Source organism: Delphinapterus leucas, chromosome 18 (genome assembly GCF_059928025.1).
Source record: "Delphinapterus leucas isolate spDelLeu-1000000601 "Yukka" chromosome 18, BTC_Dleu_Yukka2, whole genome shotgun sequence".
NCBI lineage: Eukaryota > Metazoa > Chordata > Mammalia > Artiodactyla > Monodontidae > Delphinapterus > Delphinapterus leucas.
In genome coordinates, this window is record NC_143146.1 from 8967395 (window position 1) to 8992383 (window position 24989).

At 39.5% G+C, this 24989-nt stretch overlaps 1 protein-coding gene and 1 long non-coding RNA gene across 2 annotated transcripts in view; one reads left to right on the forward strand and one right to left on the reverse strand.

The window, feature by feature from the left end:
* LOC111176413 (uncharacterized) overlaps window positions 1-6126 on the reverse strand; it is a 21798-nt gene extending 15672 nt beyond the window's left edge. The window contains exons 1-2 of the long non-coding RNA XR_002645015.3: window positions 5588-6126; window positions 1-1682 (exon numbers count right to left, since the gene is read on the reverse strand). The exon at window positions 1-1682 is cut by the window's left edge and continues 14397 nt beyond it. This is a non-coding gene — a long non-coding RNA (uncharacterized LOC111176413). The remainder of the gene's footprint in view (window positions 1683-5587) is intronic.
* LRTM3 (leucine rich repeat transmembrane protein 3) overlaps window positions 1-23383 on the forward strand; it is a 33841-nt gene extending 10458 nt beyond the window's left edge. The window contains exon 4 of the mRNA XM_022576816.3: window positions 1444-23383. Coding sequence (XP_022432524.3) covers window positions 1444-22012 — 20569 coding nt within the window. The 3' untranslated portion in view covers window positions 22013-23383. The remainder of the gene's footprint in view (window positions 1-1443) is intronic.
* Window positions 23384-24989: the final 1606 nt, after the last annotated feature.

Genomic DNA, 24989 nt, shown 5'->3' on the forward strand with positions numbered 1-24989 from the left:
GCCCAGTCAAGTTGACACATAAAATTAACCATCACAGTTGGTAACAAAGATGTGTATACAGCCTGTATATTAGATGTTAATAAATTCTCTTAACAGTTGAGAGAAGTTGAAGAAGTATTTAACATATTTTAAATATTCACCTAATAATTTTGTGTTCTCTATGAAAAAAGGCAATCACTAGTTTAGCCTAAACCACTCCAAATTCTAATTAGCAGAATCCAAATCAATGAGATTTTCCTGTATAAAAAAGCATTTAGAGGGCTTCCCTGGTGGCACAGTGGTTGAGAGTCCGCCTGCCGATGCAGGGGACACGGGTTCATGCCCCGGTCCGGGAAGATACCACATGCCGCGGAGCAGCTGGGCCTGTGAGACATGGCTGCTGAGCCTGCACGTCTGGAGCCTGTGCTCCGCAACGGGAGAGGCCACAACAGTGAGAGGCCTGCATACCGCAAAAAAAAAAAAAAAAAGCATTTAGAAAAAATGATTTTTGTGATGGGGTATATTTTGATGATTTCATATATTATCTTCATTGTTTATGATGAAGCATTATTTAAAAATAGGGTCATTCTTCCAGTAAAGTACAAGATAATCTATGTTCCCTCAACAAACAGCTACCAGAATTTCTGACTTAGCTTATATGAGTTTCAGTTGATGACTTTAGGCTGCCTTACCATTAAACAAAACTTAAGGTGCATCAGAATCACCTGGAAAGCTTGTTAAAACTCAGATTTCTGGGCCCCATCCCCAGGTGTCTGATTCAGTAGGTCTAGGGTGGGGCCTGAGATTTTGCATTTCTGATCATTTCCCAAGTGACCCTGATGCTGCTGGTCTGAGCATTGTTAGACCAAGCCTAATCATTTGAGGTAGAAAGGATATTGGAGAGTCCACATCCATGATCATTATTTCAACCCAAAAGTATGTTGAGAAGCACTATCTAAAATGTAGGCTTTTCTCTTGATCAAAAACAAACAGCTGTTAAAATAATCTGGACTTATTTATAGAAAGCTATAGTTTATGGTATTGGACATTCTTCTGTGGTACCTCTTAAAGTTCCATAAGGATATTTTTACTCTTGTCAAAACTTTCGTACAGAGAACAGAAACAAACTGATATTCCTTTTAAAAGGATATAATCTTAACCTGCAACTTTGACTGTCAAAATAGACAGTCAAAAGTAGACTTTTGGACAGGTTTTTGAGGAAAAATCCCTCATTCTCCTAGATATGAAAATAATTTACTTCACTTTGTCAGTGGATTGATTTATTAAGTGAATGACACTAGGTAATGAATAATTTTGTAATGTGGACAATGACTTTCCAGTTTATCTCTATATTGAGCTATGTTTTTATATACTCTATTGGGTTTCCTTAAATCTAAAAGAGAGTTCCTGTAGGAAATAGGTCCTCAGTGACAACTGATTTACACACTCTTTTCTTATATTCAGCGTTGATGACTTCTCAGAAAGAACAATTACTTCATCACTTACATCTGAAGGAAATGAAGGTAACTCTGGAGACAGAGTTTCATTGCCAGATGAACCAACATGGGCAAGTACCAGTGAAAGTAAATATCGCATACGTCACTTTAGTGAAAGTCATGAGCCATCTTCAGATAGTACTAGCTCGTCTTTGTCACTGTTTCATTCAGAAGTACAGGAAATTTTTCCAAGGTGCAGAGGGTGTCCTGAAAACGAGCATGAAACAATACAGTTTTCATCTAAGAAATTATCTTCCATAATGAAAGCCAACGAAAATAAAAATTTGATGTTTTCTTCTGACGTTAACTTTTCAAGAATTTCTAGAATCATTATAGAAAGTGAAGATCTAGATGTGGCACCACGCCCTCCTGCCCATTTATTTCTTTCTAGAGACCAAGTCAGACTTCTGGAAGAAAATGTGAGAAATAAAATTCCTTTAACATCCAAAGCTACTTTAGAGAGTAAAACTACCTATCTGTACTCAAGGTCTCAAGAGCCCTTGATTCAGAATCAACATTCTGTTAGAATGGACATTTCTGCCGAAGCACAAGATTCTTTTCCGGGACAAAGTTCTCTCCCGAATCAAGATTTTTCTGAAGCCCAGTTTACTAGTCAAGCCCAACAACTTGTTAACAACCAGGAATCAATCAATAGCCAGCCTGATATCAAGGCCAGATACGTTGCTCTGCCTCAAGATTTGATGAGGAAACCACTTACCAGCAGCACACAAGGCTCCTTCCAGACCCAACATAGGGACAGGAGCCAACATTTGGTCCAAGTCCCACATTCTGTTGAGACTCAAGGTTCAATCAAGGACCTAGAGTCTGATACAAAACACTCAGAAGAGGCCCAATATTCTGTTTGGTTTGAAGATTCAAACAAGATTCAATATTCAATCCCAGGGCAAAATAATGTTTTTAATAATGCCAGACATCTAGTTTTAACTCTAAGCCCAAATTCAGTTGCTAAAGTGATGCCACAACTAAAGAGTGTAAAGACAAAGGGCCAGAAACAAATTGCTAGCTCAAAATTAAACCAGTATCCTGCATATGGCTCAGTGCCTCTTTCACCTACCATGACCAGGCAGAAAAACAGAAGAAAAACATTACATAGTAAAAGTAAATTTAGTCTCAAAGTTCCACCTCAAAAGTCAAAGAAAACACCAACTTCACCGGTATTTCAAATCACAGTATGTCACACTTCAGAATGTAGCAAGTTAAGACACAGGTATAAAACTAAGAAGAAAGAGTTACATCAAAGAAAAGGTATATCAGGTATAGCGTTGTGTCATACTTGTGCTTTCAAGCTTGTTCCTCCTTATATTAGGAAGTATTCCAGGAAAAGACTAGTGAAATTTATGCCAGGTTTAACAGGATGTAGACATTTTCCGCTGAAGCAAAATAAGTCACTGTACGCAGAGAAAGTCAACTATGCGGGGCCTGTTGAGAAAAGAGGAACCTCAGGGAGTACTAAAAATGAAAAGCATCATGGCAGAGACAATAAAGAACTAAAAAACATTTCACCAAAAATTCCACCTCAGCTAGAAGAGTCTTTCATGGTCAATACTTATAAACAAAAAGCACCTTGTTCTTCATTAATAGGAACAAACTGGAAGAATAAAGAGTCTCTTAAAGACCCAATTTTACAAGCAAAGGAAATCGATATTGCAGAGTTTTGTGCCCCAAATAGTGAAAAAACATCTGACCTGCATATTGCAAAGCATGAGACACCTTTAGAAGAAGCTATATCAGCACCTTTGCAGAAATTTGATTCCTCTCCCAAAATGGAGTCAGACAGAAGAAAGAAAACATGGGAGGACCTAAAAAGTACAGAGAATTCACATCTTCTACTTACAAATGGAGAGAAGTTACCAACTAGTACATCAGAAATGCAAAGGTGCTTTCCAAAGGGAAATAGCCACGAAAAAGAAGATTTTCTTGAAATTGTTCTGGAGTCTTCAGATGTCAACTTGCTCATTTCACTAGGAACCAAAAAGCATAAAAGCAGTGAACAATCAGCAGGTGTAGAAATTCAAGAGAGTCCAGAAGGTGTAATTGAGAAGGAAAAGAAACCATTAATAGTTAATGTTACAGAAGATGGTGACCTAAGTGAAAGTGAGGAACTTGAATGCAACACTAGAAGCAGCATAAAAAATAGGCAAGATGAAAGAATATCTGATGCATTTCACGATGCCACTCACACTGCCCTTTCTGAACCACCTCATATGGAAACGCAGAGTGGATTAAAAACCAAGAGAGATACATCAAGAATAGGGCTTAGTCATTCAGCAGTAAAGCAAGACGAATTACCAGATGACAAGAAAACATGGAGTGCAGAATACATTGAGAAGAGATGTATATTTAAAAAACCACAGGAACATGACAGAGAGGAAGAACAACAGGCTCTACAAGAAGCAGATCCACAGCTAACACCAGGTTTCAGGTTCAGTCTACAACTAAAGCAGAAGCCCAAGTACGTCAAATTTGAAATAGGACATAGCTGTTCAGAAAGTAGAACAACTCAAAATGAAGAGCTAGAGGTACAACCACACACTCTTTCTACAGAAACAATTGTGGGGACTGGTCCATGCCCCACAATGGATCCATTTCAAGTTGAGAAGGTGAAGCAAAGCACAGACAGACCTACAGGCAGGGAAACTGCAGATCCAGTGCATCCTCTTACAGTGTCAGAGAGCTTGCCAGTTTTAACTGAAACAACAGAACATGGTGTCGCATTGTGTGGAAGCCCCGGAAAGCCCCTGGATGATCAAATTGCAGAAGAAAAGGAAGACTTAAAAAGAGTTTTACCTGAAGTTGCCCTGGGGTCCTTCCATAGGCGTATGCTTCCTTTATCAAGTGTGAAAAGGCGGAGAATCAGAAAAAAATTACCAGAAACCAAAAATGTACTCCGTTTCAACCATGTAATTATGAAAGTAAAGACACCACCAATACATCATAGAAGAAGATTGAGAGGTGATTTCAAAATCATGATTAAACAAATACTGCAAGATAAAACTGTGGCAGATATGCTTCTGAATGTTATTGACCCTCACGTGTCTATTTTGCCTCATATTAGAACACACAGCAGATTAAATGCAGAGAATCACAGTCATACCAAGCTAAAACAAGAGGTATCAGAAGTTGAAAGAGAAGAAAAGTGTTCAGATACCATTACTAAAGGAAGTGACTCTGGAGACACACCAGAAGCAGCTAAATTGCAAGATGAAGTGAGTGGGGACAAAGAAGCTTCACCAGAAGCAGTGCTGGAGGATTGCTGGAACCTCAGATTGGACGCATATCCAGAGAAAGAGCTTAAAATGAAGAAAGAAATGCAACAACCAATCACATTTGCAGAGATCATGATGGAGTCTGTTTACTCAGCCATAACAGATCCATTTCATGCTGAGAATATGAAGAAAAGCCTGACCACACAAACAGATTTAAGATGCACTGCACATTCTGAGATGCCTCCTCCAGCATCAGAAAAATCACTCATTGGAGACCCTTTAACAACAAGAGAAAGTGATGTCCCAGATTATGGAAGTGATACAAGGGAAATGGTTTATTCTTTTGCAGAAACAAAGGCAGAGTTACCCAAAGATTTACCAGCAATTTTCCCAGAGACTTTTATTTGCCACATGCCTGTTTTATCTCATTCTAAAGTGAAGAAAAATAGAGTAAGATTCTCACACTTAGAAAGTAGAGTGAAGTCCAAGTCTGTACACATGAAGGCATTGAAGCCATCAATTTCACAAATATGTAATATCACAGGTCATAGAGAGAAACTGGAATCTGACTTTAAGGCCAAGTTTGAAAAGATCAACCAAGCTAATGGGCTGGTTTATGAATTTCTAAACACCCTTTACTCTCCTGTGTACAGCAGGTTACAAGAAGAGACAAACAGCTTCTGCCATGCTCAAGTAAAGCTCCAGGGACTAGCAGGTGAGGGGAGACCACAGTATGTTGATTTCTTTGATAAGAGTAGTGCATTCTATGACAGAGAAGAAAAAGTACAAGACGGACAGGAAGAGGAGCAAAAAACATTGCTAGTAACTGCTCTGCAGCATACCCAGTACCTCTGGATCAATAGGTATCAAGGGAAAGAGACCCACCTTGCCAAACCAGACCCAGCACTGGACCGTTTAACACAGGAACAAGATATACAGCACCGAACATGCTTTACACAAACTGCTTTGCAGACTGGCCTCCAGATGGGTCCTCGAGAAGCTAAGGAACTCCAGAAGATCAACAAACCAGAAGATGACATAACAGCCCCTACAAGTCTGGAGATTCCAGCTCCTGAGGCAGGGAACTCATCACTTGATAAACTTTTGAACACTACAACAGAGTGTGGCCTACCATCTGGTGGAAACCTTAAAAGGGAACTAGATTCTTATTTTGTGGGGAAAAATTCAGAGTTACCAGAAAATTTGCAAGTGACCTTCCCACAGTTTTCTGATTCGGTTGACCCCTTTGTTTCTAAATCTAAAAGGAAGCAAAACATATTAAAATTAGCAAGGAAGCACAAAACAGTGAGTTGTAGGTATAGAACTATGAGAGAACAAAAGCCATCAATTTTGCATATGCTTAATGGCAGGCAGAGCAAGGCACTGCAATGCAATTTAAAAACAAAGATGAAGAATCCACAACAAAATAAAAATATAGCAGATGCATTTTTGGATATCATTCACTTCAAGGTGCCTACTTTGCCCAACATCAAAATGAGTATTGGATTAAGTGTGGAGACAGATATGCAAACGGTAACAAGACTTAGTCATATGCAGCTAGTGCAAGGGAAATCGCCAAATGGAAGAAAAATATGTTGCCCAGATTCTATCAATATGAGTAGTTTATCTAACAGTGTGAAAGATGGGGCAGAGAAGGCAAGGGAACAAGATTTACCAGCTCCAGAGACTTGCCAAGGCCTCATATTCAATATATATCAGAAGAAGGATCATGACCTTGTCAAATCAGATGAGGAACCGAAACAACCAGGAGGTATAAATATTCAGGTACAACCACAAACACATTTTGCACAGATTATTTTAAGCTCTGCTTCATGCCCTACATTGGATCAGTTTCAACTTAGAAAGCTAGAGAGCTATGCTAGGTTTTCACCTCCAATGTCAGGAGAAGCAAAGATTGATGAACAAATATTTTCTGAAAGAGAATGTGGTGTTCCATCTGATGCAAACCATCAAAAGGAACAAGCTGATGGTATTGAAAAGAAAGAGACAGTGACTTTAGATTTCTGCCTGTCTTCTTTATCTATATCCAAAAGCAAGAGAAATTTCAAACAGTATTCAGACATGAAAACCTTAATGAAGCCCAAATGTGGAATTTTAAAAGCAAAGAAACCATCAATTTCAAACATGCTCAATATCAAGGCTGGTGCTAGCCCAAATCATAGAAAAGAATTGGGATATAACTCAACAACCAAAATGAAAGAGGTGGGTCAAGGTGAAAAAATGGCAGACGCCAGGTACTCCCTCACGTCTATTATACCTGCCGTTAATAGGTATAGCAAGAGAGAAAGGGAAAAAAACATGTTAGGGGAAAAAAGACTCAGTTATAAACAAGTAAAGCGAGAGATATCACCACATGAAGGTAATATTACTCCAGGTGACACCAAAGAAACCAATCTTCAAGATGAAGAGGAAGAAGAAGGTGAACAGGAGATGTTGTTAAAGATAATTCCACAGCACGGCCAGCATTTCATCTTCTGTTCAGGCCAGAGGAAGGAGCTTGACCTTCACAAATGGGGAAACAAAGGACATGGGAAAATTCTGTTTGTTACAGAACAAGACGTCCCACGACAAACACACCTTCCAGATCCAACCCAGGCAGAGGAGCCAAAGAGAAGCCAGCAGACACTAAATGGCACGGTGTGGTCAGCGAGTTCAACCCTTCCCTTTCTAAAGTCAAAGGAATCACTAATTGGTCGAGTTTTAATTGATACAATGAAATGTGATGTCCCAAGTAATGGGAGACGTACGGGGGACCTGTACGATCATGGTAAAGAGGAAAAGGCAGAGTTTAAAGAATATGTACAAGCAACTGTCCTGGGGTCTTTGGATGCCTCCCCACCTGATCTATTTGAATCTAAGAGGCAGAGAAAGACACTTACATGTAGAGCCTTAAAAAGTAAAATGAGTCCCAAATGTGTTATTATGAAGACAAGGAAGGCACCAATTTCACAGATATTTAATATCCCTGGGAATGGTTATTTAAAAGCCCTACATCCAAAAACCCTGAAATCACAGATTGTTGACTTTTTAATTCAGATAAAATACTCTGGGGTACTGGAAGATCTTACTGCAGAGAGAAAGGAAGGAGTAGCCCAAGAATTACCAGCAGCAATTCCGCAGGTTTTGGATTTATCCACACTTGCTTTACCTGTGTCAAAAAGAAACAACTCAAAACTTACACACAAGAGAAATAAAATGAGTCCCAAACGTGTAACTTTGAAAGCAAAGAAGACACTGATTTCAAAGACATTTAGCATCACAAAATGTGGTGCACCAAGCCATGGTAGGCAGTTTGAATGCAACTACAAAACCATGAGGAAACAAGGTCAGTCTGTGGCAGCTGTCATCCTGAATGCCTTTTCCTCTCCCGTGGAGGTTTCACTGGACATGAAAGTGCATGACAGAAGCAAAGTAGAGACGGACATGCCGTGGAAGATGAGGTTCAGTCATGAGCTGCAACACCAAGGGCAGTGGCCAGATGGAGAAAGAGCCTCGTGTCCCTATTCCAGGGGCGAGAAGGGCAGGGCCTCAAATGTCAGGAAGGAAGTCAAAGACCTCAGTGGAGAAGCAGCGCCATGGAATTCCCAGCACCTCACTTTCCATGCTCCTAACATGAAGGAACCTCGCTTTGTGAAATCAGATCTAAAATGTAAGTATTCAGCAAGGGAAAAAACCCCAGAATCGCTTACCATAGCTCAGGAGCTGCAGCAACACACACTTTTCACACAAAGTGTATTGCATCCTGTGTCTTGCTCTATTTTGAATTCACTTCCATTTGAGAAGCTACCAAAAAGAACAAAAACACAGAGTCCAAAGATTTTATCTCCAATGACAGGGAAATCACTTAGTGAATCTTTAACTGTTAAAGCACCGACTGATATCCTATCTGAAAGAGGCCCTACAAAGGAACTTGCTGGTTCTATTCCAGAGGAAAAAATAGGGTTACCAAAGGATTTACGAGTGAGAACCCTGCAGTCTTTTGGTATCTACATGCCAGCGTCACCTAAAATTAAAGGGTTGAGAAATGCAGCACTAATCCCTAAGTCTAGAACTGGGAAAGCCCAGATGGCATCGATTTTAAAGACAACTAATATCACTAGGTCTGGTGCCCCCAGCCATGGAAAGGAACAGGTCTACACCTTGGATGACATGGCCAAAGAAATACCTCAAAGTATGTCAAATATATTTATGAATACCTTTTTTTCACCTACACCTGTTTCACCTGCCATCAAAACACACAAAAAACTGAAAGCAAAGAAAGGCCCATTAAGAAAAAAAGTCAATATTATACAGTTAAAACAAGAGGAAGGGAAAAGAGTGTGTAAATATACCTCTAATAAATGGAGCACCTCAAGCAGCACATCAGAATCAAGATGGCAAAATGAAAAAGAAAAAATGGGCAAGGAAGTTTTATTCAAAGCAGGTCTACAATTCCTGAATAGGACCGGAAGTAGAAAAGATCAAAATATGCTTATTACAGAGCAAGAAGCATGGCAACAAGCGCTAGTTTTGGAAAATATGTTGGAGTCTATTTGTTCTCCTCTGATAATTCCATTTCAAACTGAAGAGCTGAAAAAGAATATCCTACCACAAACAGACATACTGCATAGAAAAAGTGAAAAGAGTTCACGTCTAAAAAGAGGGAAAGCAATGTTTGATGGTCTTTTAATTGATGAGGCAGTGTATAGGACTACATCTGATCAGAGCTCCACAAAGAAGCTGGATGTTCCCAGTGCAGCTTCCCAACAACTTGAAGAAGAAGAGGAAGACATAAAAACTCAAAAAATAACAAAATACACAGTTGATCAAAATATCCCACCTCCCAAGTCAGGGATCTCAGTGCTTGGAGATCCATATAATGAAAGCTCTAGAAGGAAAGTGGGTGGTCGTATTGCCAAGAAACATAAAGAGTTGCCAAGAGATTTACTAACAATATCCATGATGTCTGTTTTACCTGACTCTAAAAGGCAGAAAAAGGCATTACAATTTCCAGGAAGGAAAGATCTTATGGGTCCCAAATGTATAACAATGAAGGCAAAGAAGCCTCTTTTTTCACAGGTGCTTAATATCACTGAGGATGGTCATCTGTACTGTAGAAAGGAACAGGAAGGCCATTTAAAATCTATGATAAAGGACATGCAACCAAATAGAAGTATAGGTGATGCGTTTTTATCTCCCACACCTGTTTCAACTGATTACAAAATAGATTTTGAAATTGATAGCACACCAAAAACAGGGACGGATCGACCAAGAGTGAAAATACACAACCATACCTATCCAGAGCTAGAGAAATCACCAAGTGATGGGGAAGCATGGGAGGCCAATTTGACTGATACACAAAGCAGATCCAGCAACACAGGTAAAATGAATGTGCCACATAAAAAGGAAGAGGAAAATATCCCAGAAATGTTAGCAGAATCAGTTCTGCACTATAGTCAACACTTCCATTTCAGTTCCCATCATATGAAAAATCTTGGCCCTTGCAAACCAAAATCTAAACTGAATCGTTCAGAAGGCAGGAGGACTTGGAATTTGTCTTGTGCCATGCAAAATATGAGGCAAGAAGAACACGTTAGAGAAACTATTTTAGAGGCTGTTTCTAGAAACGTGATGAATTTTATTCGAGTACAAACATTGAAGAAAAGTCTTTGTACTCAAGAGGGAATACAATATATGGTAGGTCTAAAGACCCCATTTCCAAAAGCTAGAAAGTCAGAGACTGGTTCCATACAGTGTGATGGTCTCTGGGATGGAAATCCGAGGAGGATATGGGATCGTCCTATTTCTAAGAAAAAGACATGGAATCAAAGTGACTTAGTAAGAACTGTCTTAAAGCCTTTAGATTTCTCCAGCCTTGATCCGTCTGAACCCAGAAGCCAGAGTTACACATTAGAGGTTGCAGACAAGAAAAATACAGTGAGTCCCAAGCAGGTAATTCTGGAGGCAGAGAAACCATCAGTTTTACAGGTGCTTAATAGCACAAGGTGTCTTACAGGAATCCATAGAAAAAAACTCCACAAAGTTAAGTACAAGGTAAGAGAGAGGCAATGGAATGGAAGTGTGAGAGAGACATTACTCCTCACCACTGAGGGAGCTAAGATTCCAATGCCCAAGTTAGTGATTGATCAACTCTCATTCGATACAGCAGCGAGGGACACTCTGTATAATGACAGAACATGTCACAAAAATCTGGGTGGTCTTATCACAGAGAAAAAGGCAGAGTCGGAGGAAAACTTAGCCACAGCTCTCTTGGGCCCTTTAGATTTGTTCACGCCTGTTTTATCTGACTCTGAAAGCCAGATAAACACAGTACAAGAGAAAATCATACTGAATCCCAGATGTTTAGCTCTGAAGAAAAAGGAGCCACTCATTTCACAGATACTTAAAGTCAATAGGCAGTTTGCCACAAAGCAGAGAAAAAAACTTAGATCCAATTTAAAAACCAAAATGAAAGAGATTTGGCAAGGTAAAAATGTGTCTGTTATATTTACAAATGCCATTTACTTCACATTGGATACCTCTGACATTAAAAGGCAAAGCAGATTCAAGACAGAGATAGACAGAGTATCAAGGTTTAGTCCTGTACAACCAACACACATGGAGTTGCCAGTTGAAAGCCGAGTGATTTTACAATCAGTTAATGCCACAGGTCATGCTGCTTTAAGCATTAATAAGGAACAGGACCAGGAACAGGAGGTGGGCATAGAGAGAGAGAAAACTGTGTTAAGTGCAGACCTAAAATCTACAGATGCTTCTACGTCTATTCCACCGCACATAAAAATGGAGCAGTCACCTAGTACCTGGGGTAACTATGAAGAATCTTCTGAAAAGAGAAATGCCCTGAACAAAGCAAAAGTTACAGAGGAAGAAGAGTATGAACAACAGGTTTTGTTTGGAGCACCTCCACAAAATACCCAGCCATTTGAGTTTCTACAAACGAGACAGCAAGAACCATGTGTCTCAGGAACCATCCAGAATTCTGCTTATGCTTACAATCCTAAATATCCTAAAATCATAAAACATAAAGGTAATGCAAAAGCAGCAGATGTAACAAACACTACGCATACTGAACAGGTAAAATCGAAGGCAAAGAAACCACTTGTTTCCCTGATGTATAACACAACAGGGTATGGAACCCAGAGCAACGAAAAGGAAACAAGGTGTAACATCAAGAAACAGAAGCCGGGGTTCCAGCAAGGTAACGCTGAGGTAGAGTTCGTTCTGAAAACTATCTGTGACTCTGGGTCTATTCCACCTCAACTTCAAGCGCTGATGGAAGCAGAAAGGGAAAAAGGCAAGGCACAAAGGCTGATACACATTCCTCCAGAGCCAAAGCTGGAGAAAGCACTAAACAGAAGACAAATAGCATTTTCACAGTCCATTGCTAAGAGTGCTAAATCAAGAAATATTAAAACACTGAAACAGTATATTAGAGAGCAAGAAGAAAAGTACCAAATTGCTTCACCAGACGTTCTCCCACAATGTAAATACCGATTCATGATGAGCCAGCCACTGAAGAAAGAGCCTGACGATGTCAAATTCACAGTAGATTTGAAAAGAGAAGTATATCCTGATCGACATTCACAAAAGAGGGAAACCAACTGCACTACGTTGGACATCTCAAGAATTAGATTACACACAAAACACAAATTCCTTATCACACCAGGAGTAAAGGAGGGATATGGAGACATGACCCAACGTCCATTTCCAACTCCACAGTGGAGAGAAGTATCCAAGAAAATGGACATTTCCTTAAGTTCAAAAGGAAAGAATATGTTTCTTCCAGAGTTGGATGCTTCTCAACAGAACACTTGCAAGGAGCAGAAACTGCTGAAACAAGGAAGTATTTCAAGGACACACCTGGAGCATACTTTGTATCCCATTATGGAAACTCGTCATTTGGAAAATACAGTAAAGGTCTCTGAGGAAGGTACGTACATTGACAGAAAAAATATTTCACATCTATTGGGCAGAGAAGGATTAAGAGAAACTGATACCTTACAAGGTTCAAAAGGACAGACGTTTCTTTGTACAAATGTAGAGGCCCAGCGATATATGTCTGCGGTGCAGAAAGGAGAAGTGAAACCAGATCACGCTCCTGAACAGATTCTGGATTCGTTATCTTGCCCCAGTGAGGAGCCTCTTCATGTAAAAGGGGCAAGAAATGCAACAGGGAAAGAAAATGTTAACATCCCTATCGTTTCAAATGTAAATTCATGGAGAAAAGAGAAACCAAAGTTAATGGATATTCTGTCAAAATCAAATGGACAGAAAATAAAGTTTTCCAAAAAACGGAGGGCAAAGCAACAAAATAGTTCTAACCAGAAAGAAGAAAATCTTCTGGGATCAGTTGCCTCTTGCATAGTGCATCAACTCCATATTGGAAAGCGAAAGAAAGAAGTCTCAGCCAAAGGAATCAGTCCAACAGTTTTGAGCCCAGTGGTAGAGAAAGCATCAAACAAAGCAGATATTCCAGTGGATCAACCTCCATGCTCAGAAGGAATTAATTTGCATATTGGAGAAAGAAAAGAACATCAACAAGAAAATATATGCAAGGCTCTTGCAACATCTGTTTCTCATTCTTTGATGAATATACTTCAGATTAAATTGCTAAGGGTAACGAAAGCATTAAAGGAAGTCAATAGTCCAGTGTACCACACTTCAAATACAGAAGGAATTGGCTTGCCTATTGCAGGAAGAGAAGAGCAACCAGAACGTATACAACATATTTGTCCATATCTTGCTTCTGACTCTTCGAGAGATATATTTCAAAGTAAGATGCTGTGTGAAAAGAAGGCATCAGAAGAAGTAGTTAGCACAGTGGGTTACACTCCAAGTACAGAAGGAATTGGTTCGCTTATTACAGGAAAGGGAGACCAGCAAGAGAAATGTACTTATGAGGCTCTTCAAAAGTCTGCATCTCACCCCCAAGCAGGTCTACGTCAAACTGATACCCCAGTGCAAGAAGTAAAACTAGGTGGCACAAATAGGATGAACTGTGAACATTCACCTCCACAGGCTAAGGAAGCATTAAAAGGAATGGGTGTTATTGTTGGATATATTCAAAAAAGTGAAGAAAGACAAAACTTACTCAGTATAGAACAAAGCCAGCAGCACTCGCTGACTCCCTCTGAGAATCTTGTGGAGCATACGTCTTACCTTCAAAATGATCCCTGGCTGCTGCCACATTTAACACCTCTGACAAAGGAAGCATTATCGGAAGTAGGTAGTGTGTCAAGCAGGATAAAAGGATTAGATTTGATTTCTAAAGATCAACTAAATACCGGATGTGAGTATGGCCTGGAATGGACTGTACCCTCGATTCCTCCAAGGCAAACAACAAAACAAAATACAAGGCCGCCTTTAGAATCATTCACTAAAACTGTAAAATATCAGAATGTCTCATTGCCGAAAGGAGAGAAATCACTGGATGGGGCGCAGGTAATTGATTCAATATCAAATGTTAGCTCCCCCAAGCTAAGAGTTAGAAAGAATGTGCAATTACATAAAGCGTATCAAAAAAAGGTGCAAAAAGAGGTATGTTTACCTGGATTATTTTCACATTCTCTTTCTATCCATATGCCTCTTTTGCCTGAAAATAAAAGACAGAAGAATGACTTAAAGCAAGGAGTTAAGAAAGGCAGAGTACACCCCCAAAGAACTTTGGAGAAATTGGTATTTTCAAATATATTTAATACCACTGATGGTGGTAGCCCAGGCAATAGAACAGAACTGCAGTGGAGGATAAAAGAGAAAATGGTAAATATAAAACATAGAAAGGTCAAACCCGATTTGATTTTGACAAGTATATATGACTTCATCCCTTCTTTACCTTACCTCAAATTGAATAAAAAGACAATTGATGAGATTATCTCAAATAATGTAAAAAGAATAAAACAACCTGTATCACAGAAGAAGGAGAAGGAAAGAAGAAAAGTCAATATGAAAGGAATAATGGATCCCAACGTTATCTTGAAAGCAAAGAAATCATCACTGTCACGTATACTCAATGAAAAGGAATTGCCAGGGCTGTTGAACATTATAAAACAAGAGAGCAATGTGCAGATAGGTAAAGGTAAATCAGGTGTGAAACTGACAAACCTGTCTACTTCCTTACCATCTCTATCACATCCTAATTTGAATTCAAGAACAAAAGAAGGAAGAGATAAATCAGGAACACCATGGAACTGCCTTCCACCACTAAACCTCCAGGCATCATCAAATATCAGGAAAACATCATTTGCAGAGTCAATTAATAGAGACAGTTTAAGCAACATGATAGAATCAAAACAACGTTTGCCCCAGAAAATGAAGGAAGATGAAGACAATATAGTATACATGAAAGATATAAGGGGCTGCAAACGTGCCCCTTTTAAAAGAAAGAAAAAACTTTTTACACATACACTGCATGGAAACGAACCACAGTGGAACAATAAAGAACAAGAGAAAATGATGCAGGAAGATAAGAGTGATCTAGTTGTAGTTCAGAATAATCCCTGTGTTTCCATTCTGTCTTCACCTCACCTGGAATGGGGTCCTGCAGTGAAAGAAGAGGCATACATGCGAGGAGTGTCAGGGTTCTGCCTTCCACCATTTACCCTCCAGGGGTTGTCAGATGCAGTGATAATATGTGGGGAGCCAACTGATGATATTTTAAGCAGCATAGAAAGATCAAAATGTATGTCACAGGAGAATGAAGATAAAGTGGAAATGGCTTTGGAAGAGATAAGGAATCCCAAAAGAATAGCTTTGGAGGCGAACCAGTCTCCAATTGCACGGGAATTACAGTTGAACATCAAAAAAAAAGAGGAAAAGATGCAGGAACATAAAGATGAACGAGCTGGGATTCAGAGAAAATCTTGTGTTTCCATCTCTTCTCTGCCTTACTGTGAAGTGGACACAAGAAGGAAAGGAGAAGCAATCATGCTAAGAAAAACAAGATCCTCTTTTCTACAACCCAAACTCCAGGATTCATCAGATACAGGAAACATACCACATAAAAAGTCTGTTTATGGTGATAACTCAAACAATGTAAAAAAAGCCAAAGAACATATAATGCAGGAAGAAGAGGGAAGAGTAAAAATGGCAAAAGTCCTATCTTTGGAGCAAAAGAAATCACGAAGTTCACAGGAAATCCAGTTGGACATCAAAGAACAAAAGAAAAAGATACAAAGAATTCAGGGTGAACCAAGTGTGATTTTGACATGTACTTCCATACCTGCTACTTCTTTTAAATTGGATACAAGAATAAAAGAGGAAGACTACAGAGCTGAAGTAACAAGGTACTCTCTTCCAGAACCATCACAGCAGAAATCATCAGATGTAGTGAAAAAAGAAAATAAAGAGTTCATCAAGGGTAATATCACAAGTGATGTACAAGCAGCAAACGAATATATGCCCCAGAAAGGAGAGGATAGAGGAAAAGTGGTAAATATGAAATATATAATGTACTCCAAAGAGACAACTTCCAAGGCAAAGGTATTACCACTTCCACATGTACCCAATACCCCTGGCAGGTGTAGCCCCCAAATTAGAGAAGTACAGACAAACAGAAGAGAAGACTTGGGACATGTACAGGAAAGAAGAAGTGAACTACATGAGGTTCTGACAGAACCTTGTCTACTTCAATTTACATTAAGCAAAGTTACAGAAGGCAAGAAAGAGAAGCAAAGAGTAATAAAACCCGGTATTCCATTCTCATGGCACAGGGAATCATCAAATGCAGAGAAATTAAAATACACACTGTCACCTGTGAATGATATCTCAAGTGATTTGAAAAGAACAAAATACATGACACAGAAAGAGGAGGGTAAAGCAAATATTTTTGCGAGAAACCTGATGCATCCCAAGTGCTTAGCTTTGAAGGCAAAGAAATCACCCCTTTTCCATATACTCAAAGCAAAGAAACTGCAAGTGAACATCAAAGAGCAAGTGAAAAGGGGGCAGGAAGGTAGAAGGGACACAGTCGTGCTTCTGAGCAAAATTTGTCCTTTTGTCACTTCTTCAGTTCATCTTAAATTTGACACAACAACAGAAGAAGAAGGTGGTCCAGGAATCATAAGGAATTATGTGCCACCCCCTGAGCTCCAAGATTCATTGCCTTCAGTGCAGATAGCACCTCCAAAGTCAACTGATAGCCACAGAAAGAAAGGAAAACAACATCCACCACCGAAAGAAAAGGACAGAGTACAAACAGCAGCCATGAGCGGCTCAGTGCATGCCAGTGGCACAGATTTCAAGGCAAAGACATCATCCCCTCCTCATGTGTTCAGTGTTGCTGAGCACGGTGCTCTGAGTAGGAGAAAGGAGCCATGGCCGAGCATTGAGGAGAGAGTAGAACAGGGGCAGGGAAGAACAGAAGACCTTGATGTGGCTCCAACAAAAAGTCCTCCTTCCTCGCCTTCTCCATCTCACCATAGATTGGATGCAGGAACCAAAGGAGACGAAGACTTGCCTGCAGTTGCAGGATTCTCTCTTTCACCATTTCAGCTCCCTGAGTCATCAGGTGCAGGGAAAATCAGATATGCAGATTCCAGTCAAGGTATTAGCTCATGTAATGGAATAATAAAAACTAATGGACATATGCCATATAGAGAGACAAAGGTCAGAGTAAAAACAAAGGACAAGAAAGATAGACTATACCCCAAAATAATAACTTTGGAAGCCCATACATCCCCACTTACACATCTACTCAGTAGAAACAGACTACCTTTGAATGTCAAAGGGCAAGGGAAGGAAGTGCAGGACAGCAAAGGTGAGCCAGAAATGGTTCTGAGGGAAACTCATGCCTCCTTACTTTCTCCATCTTACCTGAAATGGGACACTAGCAGGAATGAAAAGGAACACACAGAAAGAATAATACAATCCTGTTTTTCACCACTGAAGATTTATGATCCATTCAATCCAAGCAAAAAAGCAGATGCTAAGTCATTTGACGGTTATTTGTTAAAAGACAAAGATAGACTCAAAACAGTTATTGAAGACAAAGTGCTCCCAAGTGAAAAAGCAGATACTAGGTCATGTGATGGTTATATGTTAAAAGAGGAAGTTAGACTCAAAACAGATACTCAAGACAAAGTGCTCCTGATATCTATGCATCAGAATGCAAAGGAATTACCACTTTCACATATACGTGATACCAAAGAATTGAAGTGGAAAATTAAAGAGCAAAAGAGAAGGGTACAGAGAGAGGACAGTGAACTAGTCACAAAACTGAAAAACATTTATACTCCTTTACTGGCTCTACCATATCTTAAATCTGATACAACAGAAGGAGAGGGGTACCTGATAAGAATTACAAAATTGCCTCTCCCACAAGCACAGTCCAAGGAATCATCAGAATATGCTGAGACCAATGAGGGACAACTTTCAAAATATGTAAAAAAATTAAAAGAACACATGCTACACAAAGAAGAGAAGGAGAGAGAGAAATATGTGGATATGAATAGTAGAGTGGACCACAATAATACGGATTTGGAAGCAAAGAAATCGCCTATTTTACTTACATACAATCTAAGTGACCTTCAGTGGAAAACTAAAGGGCAAGAAGGGAAGGTTCAGGAAGGTAAACGGGAGCCGGGTGATGCAACACTGACTGAGACTTGCACTTCTAAATCTTCTCTTCACCTTGACAAAAACACCAGCATCAGAGAAGAGGGCATGCCAATGCTATCAAGACCCTCTTTTCCCCTAGTAAACTTCCAGAAATCATCAGGTTCTGAGGAAGTGGTACATGCAGAGCCAATGGCTAGTGATACTGTCATCAGTCCCCCAAAAGAAAAACAACATTTGCCCCAGAACAGGGAAGAGGATGGTGTAGAAAGAGGAAACCTCAAGTCCCCCAAACATCATGAAATGGAGATGCAGGAAAGTAAAGATGGACCAGGTATGGTTCTGACCAAATCTACTTCATCACCATCTCTCCTTGCCCTCAAATTGGATAAAGTACAAGTCAATAATGAAATGCTAGCACTTAAAAGGTCTGTTTTCCTGAGAATATCGTACGCAGGGGAAATAGTACATACAGATTCAATCAGTGCTGATACCACAAAAGTTGGTCAAAACCTGAAGAAATGTTCTACTTCATCACCATCTCTCCCTGCCCTCAAAATAGATAAAGAAATACAAGTCGACAGTGAAATGCTAGCACTTAAAAGGTCTGTTTTGCTCAGAATATCAAATGCAGGGCAAATAGTACATACATATTCAATTAGTGGTGATACCACGAAAGATGTTCAAAACGAGGAACGACCTATGCCTGAGAAAGAAGAGAGGGAAAGAGAAAAAATGGTACATAGGAGAGGTGCGATGCACACCAAAGATATAACTTTGAAGTCCAAGAAGTCACCTTCTTCATATATGCTCCACAGAACAGAATTACATCTGAACATTGGGGGGATAGAGCAAAAGAAACAGGAAAGTCAAGGTAAACCACCCAGTACGGTGGTAAGAAACATTTATGTTTCCAAACCTCCAACTAAGCTGGAATTGGATAAAGGTACACAAGTAGATGAAGGAAGGCTTGGAATTAAAAAACCCTCTCTACTTCCAAGAATGCTTTCAGCATTATCAGATGCAAAGAAGAGACCAGATACGAAGGGAATTGGTAGTGATGTAATAAAAAGAAAACAACATATGTCAGAGAAAGAAAAAAAGTATGATGTGAAAAAAGTAGATATGAGGCTCAGGACACATCACAAAGAGGCAACGATTTCACCAATACCACATGTCCTTAGTACAAAGGAATTTGTGTTGAATGTTATTAAAGGGCCAGGGGAAAAAGTGCACAAAGGTAAAGATGAACCATGTATGGTTCTGACAAGAACTTTTCTTTCCATCCCATCAGCACCTCTTTATCTAGAGTCAGGGAGCAAAATAGACAAAGACGCACCAGGAATCATGGGATCCTCTCGTCCACAGCAGAATCTCCAGGAATCATCAGATACCCAGAAAACAGCAATTAGAGAGTCAGCTGCTGGTGAGAGTGAAATTGTTAAAAATGCAGAACACTCGGTGCCAGAAGAGGCCATGCAACAGTGGACCTCAAACTTCATGATCAGTGTACAGCAAAGGAAAGAGCCTCCACGAGTCAAATCTGAAGGATTTGATGATTGGAAGTCACCACCTTTGGCAGGGGGTCCAGATGCAACATACATGACAATACATCCCAAATTGCAGCCAAAACCTATTTTAGAAAATTTTACTTGCAAAGAAAAAATCAAGCCCACTAATCATTTAGAGTCAAAAGCACCTGAAATAAAACTGAATTTGATACCAGAGGTGGTAAAACAATCCTTCCAAAAGTTCAACTTTTATCAAAAACTGGCTATTTCAAAACATAACAGTTGGAAGCTCTATCCAAGACATAAAAAACTGTTCTTTTTGTCTCTGGGAGGGATTGATACCATAGAATTTAACCTAAAGCACAAATACCAAAAAGACTCACCTCCTGTCAGCTGTATGAAGTCACTGATTGTTAATGTTTCAAGGGGCAATGAAAAGATCATTACAAAGTTAAAGAGTATAAATGAGCTAGATAGTGGAACATCTCCTTTGACTTCTGCTAGAGAGATGACATTGCCTCATATTCTCCAAAACTATTCAGTAGGAGAAAAAAACAAACTTCTCATACACTTTTCTATGAAAACACTGGAGATTCAAATGAAAGCCTTTCCCAGAATTGTAAGAGAATCTTACACAATGGCCAGGGCTCAGGATGGAAGGAACCCTTTATCTAAATGTATTCATTCTGGTGTCAAAGTACCAAAACGAAAAAACAGAGTTTTGTTACTTTTTGAGGAAAAATCTCTTCATCAAGTAGATCTTGATTTACAATACAAATACCTTCGTTTTCTCCTGGGCTCTCCAGTCAAAAGTATGTTCCCTAAGCCAAATGCACTTCCCAAACATATTCTTAAATTACAGACAGTTGCAATATGTAAAAAAGTAGACAATAGTGGAGAAAGTGGTGGTCTTTCCATTGGTACAAGACCGTTAGAAGAACATATCTCTTTCAAAAAGCAAAGTTTCCATGAAAACTCATCATTAGTCAGAAATTTCTTGGAGCCCACTCGGGTTTGTGCCTCTGACCCTGATCAACACAACACAGTGCAGAAAGATACCATGGCTCTTTCAAAGTTAAAATCTCATGTGACTCCAGAAAAAGATAAACGATGTCATGTATGGTTTCAAGAAACAAATACATGTGAATCTGTTGATTTAAAGACTCAGGAAAAGACTCAGGATTTAGTTGATTCCCATTCAATTCAGAATTTTGAAGATTTTATTGATAGTCAGACAAATATTGAGAGTTCAGATAACTTGGAGGAATGCTCAGCTCTTGATGTACACGAGAGTGAAGAATGTATATTTTCAGATGCCAACCCTTATTTAAGTTGGAAGTCACAGAATATTCTGTTTGAATTACAGAAGGACATGCCTGTGGAAAATCTCTACAAGAAGAAAAAAATCAAAACTGATTTGAAACCACTTTACAGTGAAGATTCAGGTTCCCATCATATTAGAGGCTGTCAAAAACATTCCTCATTTGTGACACCAACTTCTTACAAATCCCACAAAAGCAGGAAACATAGGTCATCCTCCGAAATGACACCACCTTCTTATGAATCTCACAAAAGCAGGAAACATAGGTCATCTTCCAAAATGCGACCTCCTGACTTGTGGTGTCACAGTTCCTTAAATACTGTAGAGGTTTTGTCTGTATCATCTTCCATTCCGTTCAGCGAAGAGAAGCTTTCGCAGACTGCAAGGAGTGGAAAATGTTATTCTTTAGTCCCCTTAACGGAATCAGATATTGAATTACATCTTGCAAAAAGCCAAGGCAAACCTCACAGGCATTTGGAAAGCAAAGAACGAAAGAAGGCCAAATTGTATTTATCTAGAAAGAACAACACTCCTTGGGAATGTGATGACAGTTATACACAGCGTAAAGAGAAACGCACAAGAAAGGAGAAAGTACGGGATTATGAGTCAGAAAGGTCAGATTATTTCCCAAGCAAACATAAGTCAGCATCAAAACCTCAAGAGGATATCAGCTTCCATTCTGAAAGAGAACAAAACCAGCCATTTTTTTATGCCTGTATACCATCAGACTCGCCGGAGATTATACCCCAAACCGTTCGCTGGACTATTCCCCGCAACATTTTAAGGAAGAAGAACTTCAGAAGTCCCCTGGTGGCCAAGATTTCAAGTTCTTGCAACATATGGAGTTCATCCAAAAAGCTGCTGGGGTCGCTGTTAGGGTCCTTCAGCCTCGTTCGTCAAAAATGATGTTACCATATCAAGATTCATCTCGAGGGGAAAGCTGGTTGCTCTTGTGATATTCTTTGAAAAATAAAATCATATAAAGTCAAATGGTTTCCTCATGAAGTGTTTTCTAAACTGACACCTTTTATTTCTACAGTAGATTTGCACAGTTCTGGGAGGGATGGATGGGAAAACAGATGATTTCCGGTTTGGTCCAGCCATGCGTGAGATCTCCCCTCAGTTTGTGCTACCTCCTTATAATCCCCAAAGGAGAAGCCCACAGATGCCGAAGCCCCCTTCCCACCCTCCCCACGCACTCCCCCATGACTGAAGGGTGAGTCGGAGGAATTGTAGCCCATACATGAGATTGAGAGTACCCTGAAATGTAGGAGGACATAGATACTGAAGGGAGACAGTTTCAAGTAGCAGCGAGGGTTCAACATTGTCAAATGTCACAAGATACAGGGATAAGTACTGGTTTTGAGAACCCAGGTTCCTCTGACGGCTTTGTCCTTGTCCCCAACCACAAGTGGAACCCACAGCAGCTCTGTGACCCATACCTGCTCACCACCTGCCATGGCTAGGGCATCAACGCGCTTGGGGACCTCAGCACAGAGCACCTGCCACTGCATCCTCTGGGGGGGTGGTGGTGGCAGGGAGCCGCCCCACAGCACTGCCAGATGAAGGGAGACACCTCTCAGTGCACCTGAACTACCTGCCCTCCTATTACTACCTGCCCTGGGTTGTGAGGGCCCTGGTGGGGGATGGAGCAGGTCCACCTGTAGACAGAGATGACTGAGAGATGGAGTGTGATCCGGGGCACTGCCAGCAGTGCACCCTCACCTTTGCCCTCGGGGCTGCTGACCCCACCCCCTGCCCCCAGGCTCTTGCAGGAGGCCCAGAAAAGCTGAGTTGACCCAGGGGCTGCCAGGAGAAGAACCCAGATGTGTGAGATTGGGGGTGGGGTGGTGGGATTTTTAGCGCCAAGTGAATTTTTTTGAATGTATTTTGTACTGGCTTATTTCTTGTATGTAAATAAAATATTGGTCTCATTTGGAAAAAAAAATATTTTTTTGCCTCATAAAAATTCCATAATGTTAATCATTTTATTATTATATTTTTCATATCACCATTATATTCATGCTAGGATAACAATGCTTCCTCTATTATAAATGCTACTTGATCTCTTTAAAACACATATTTCCTATGTGTGGAATATTTGGGCATGCTTAATAAAATACAAAACTATAAAAATTTCCAATTTTTTTTTTACCAAGGAAAGTATCTAATTGTATACAACTTACACACAACTTTTAATTTTAATAATAGAAACAATGAAATTATTTCACTTCTTGACATTTATCAAGACTTTAACTCCCTAAGACATGCACTACAACCACGCACTAGATTCTGTCATCCGTATGATGGTCTTGGCATCTGAGTCATGTCTGTTGGGTTTGACAATCAAATTGAGTATTTTATTACTTTTTATTATAGAGAATTTTGAGGATACACACACAAAAAAGACAGTAGTATAATGTACTTCTATGTGCCCCTCACTCAGCCCTTAAACTTTAACCTATAGTCATACCTGCCTCATCCACTTCTCCATTAGTATTTTGAAGAAAATTACAGGTATATAATTTTATCTAAAAATATTTTACATATCTCTACAAGATAACTTTTTAACAACCATCTCATATCTAAGAAGTAACAATAATTATGTAGTATCAAATATTCAGTCAGATGATTTCCAACTATCTCGTGAATGTCATTTTCTAATAGTTCCCATTCCATTGCTTTTTTTTTCTTCAAATTGAAGAAACCAGGTTGTTCTGTAGAGTTTCCCACAACCTGCAGTTTGCTGATAGCGTCCCCATTTCAGATTGAAATTATTTAACTTTGAATTCCTACTTGTTCCTTAAAAGGTCTTTAAATAGATTACACAGTGTGCACCATTTAGAGTAAAATGTAGTGTTTCAGAAGACTGCCTGTCACTTCTGGCAATGCAAATTAGAGCTGTCACAGCTATAGGGCTATTATATATTTATCTGCTGTATAGAGATGTTCTATAGTTACATGTTCTATAGGGCTGTTATATATTATATGTTATTTAGAGCTGTTACAGCTGAAATAGCAAAATTTTTTACCATAAATGGTAGGGAGGGATTAAGTGACTAGTTCTTGTATTGTGAAGAACTTGCACTGAGACATCAAATGTCTATTTGTCAATCTATTTGAAAAGTATTACAAAATTTTGAATACCAAATTAGATATGAAAGGGAATATTTATTTAGAGTGAGAAATCAATACACATTTCAAATTGTATAAAGCTGATCAAACTAAAACCATCACGAGTCCAAAAACGATAACTGCTTTTTATACTTGTTATTAACTTCTTAGTATACTTTTTTCCTACTTTTTTTTTTGGGTGCATGCTCTCTGATCACCTCTTCGTAAAACAACAATTTTGTAACACAATTTTTCCTATAGAGATCAAAAGTAAACCAGTCTTCTGGGGCTTGATCAACACTTGTTGTTTACTATTAACAACTTAGAAAGTTCAAGCACCTTTGCTGACTCAGTGACCATTTAGCACACCGTTTCATCTGGAACCACCAGACTTCATCCGAACAGGATGCAGAAAGTACTGTAAGATGCAAGCTGACAAGCTGAGGTGCATAAATGTGTTACTTTGCCCACAGATGTCCTTGCTGTCTGTGGTACTAGTATAGGTGTGTACTCCAGAAACAAATATCATAAACTCTGTATCATGGAATCCTCATTAAAAAAGAAAGTATAGTGAATGCATCTGCTCTTTTGATTCTCTTCCTTTTGGAAAAGAACGTCCTTTTTGACTAGGTGTTGTAGAGAATGATTTATAGCTTATAATTTTACACACCTGATGCATGGAAGACTTTTCCAGTTTCCTATCCAAATCTTCCAAGTCTTGTTTCTCCTCTATGACACATATTCCTCTTGCTCTGGGCACTGTAGGAAG